Below are 1574 nucleotides of genomic sequence, written 5' to 3'. Positions count from 1 at the left end.
AAACCCCGCCCCCGGAACACGATTTATAGATTATCAAGACAGAATATGCTAATCAATGACTAGAAGATAACTACATAAATTCATCAACTAACCGTTCAGAAATGTCCTGTTGCTTCTACATGTTGTCACTTCTTCTCGAGTCTCTCCATCATTGTCCGAATCCGGTTTGAACATAAAAGGCTAAAAAGTCTTTGAAATATTCAGTGTGTGTGTGTGTGTGTGTGAGGTAAAATGACACAGGCCCTTGTAGCTCCGCCCCCTGTGCCGGGATTTGCATTTAAAGGGACAGACACAAAACGGTGTGTTTTTGCTCACCCTCAAAAAGTGACGACTTTATCATGCTATATAAAAATATCTGTGGGGTATTTAGAGCTGAAACTTCACACACACACTCTGGGGACATCAGAGACTTATTTTACATCTTGTGAAAAGGACATTATAAGACCGCTTTAAAGAAAATCTATTAAATTGCTGTGTAATTCTGTCCATCACAGGGAGCTGGTGAGACTCGCCGTCCAGATGCCCGTCCAGCCCAGGCTTGAGCTCCACAGCGTGATGGAGCCGGAGAGAGAGACGACGAGCTGCTGCGGGGTAAACTAGAGGAAGAGGAGAGGAGAGGAAGAGGAGAGGAAGAGAAGAGGAAGAGAGGAAGAAAAGAGGATGAGGAGAGGAAGAGGAGGATGAGGAGAGGAAGAGGAAGAGAGGATGAGGAGAGGAAGAAAAGAGGATGAGGAGAGGAAGAGGAGAAGAGAGGAAGAAAAGAGGATGAGGAGAGGAAGAAAAGAGGATGAGGAGAGGAAGAGGAGGAAGTGGAGAGGAAGAGGAGAAGAGAGGAAGAGAAGAGGAAGATGATGAAGAGGAAGAGGAGAGGAGAGTAAGAGAAGAGGAGGGGGAGAGGAGGAAGAGAGGAAGAAAAGAGGATGAGGAGAGGAAGAGGAGGATGAGGAGAGGAAGAGGAAGAGAGGATGAGGAGAGGAAGAAAAGAGGATGAGGAGAGGAAGAGGAGGATGAGGAGAGGAAGAGGAAGAGAGGATGAGGAGAGGAAGAGGAGAAGAGAGGAAGAGAAGAGGAAGATGATGAAGAGGAAGAGGAGAGGAGAGTAAGAGAAGAGGAGGGGGAGAGGAGGAAGAGAGGAAGAAAAGAGGATGAGGAGAGGAAGAGGAGGATGAGGAGAGGAAGAGGAGGATGAGGAGAGGAAGAGGAGGATGAGGAGAGGAAGAGGAAGAGAGGATGAGGAGAGGAAGAGGAGGATGAGGAGAGGAAGAGGAAGAGAGGATGAGGAGAGGAAGAGGAGGATGAGGAGAGGAAGAGGAAGAGAGGATGAGGAGAGGAAGAGGAGGATGAGGAGAGGAAGAGGAAGAGAGGATGAGGAGAGGAAGAAAAGAGGATGAGGAGAGGAAGAGGAGGATGAGGAAGAGAGGATGAGGAGAGGAAGAAAAGAGGATGAGGAGAGGAAGAGGAGAAGAGAGGAAGAGGAGAGGGAATGGAGAGGAAGAGGATGAGGAGAGGAAGAAAAGAGGATGAGGAGAGGAAGAGGAGGAAGTGGAGAGGAAGAGGAGAAGAGAGGAAGAGAA

At 48.2% G+C, this 1574-nt stretch overlaps 1 protein-coding gene across 1 annotated transcript in view; it reads left to right on the top strand.

Annotated features, from left to right (window-relative positions):
* The window catches only part of LOC308706947 (ras-related protein Rab-37), a gene marked incomplete at both ends in the record, with an annotated part of 6703 nt that extends 6103 nt beyond the window's left edge, over positions 1 to 600 (top strand). Inside the window, one exon of the mRNA XM_081392874.1 lies at positions 495 to 600. Within this exon, the coding sequence (XP_081249000.1) occupies positions 495 to 600 (106 nt within the window). The remainder of the gene's footprint in view (positions 1 to 494) is intronic.
* Between the last annotated feature and the right edge of the window lie 974 nt (positions 601 to 1574).

The sequence above is a fragment of the Scardinius erythrophthalmus genome (assembly GCF_964197995.2).
Source record: "Scardinius erythrophthalmus genome assembly, chromosome: 18".
Taxonomy (NCBI): domain Eukaryota; kingdom Metazoa; phylum Chordata; class Actinopteri; order Cypriniformes; family Leuciscidae; genus Scardinius; species Scardinius erythrophthalmus.
This window is presented reverse-complemented; position numbering and strand designations above follow the sequence as displayed.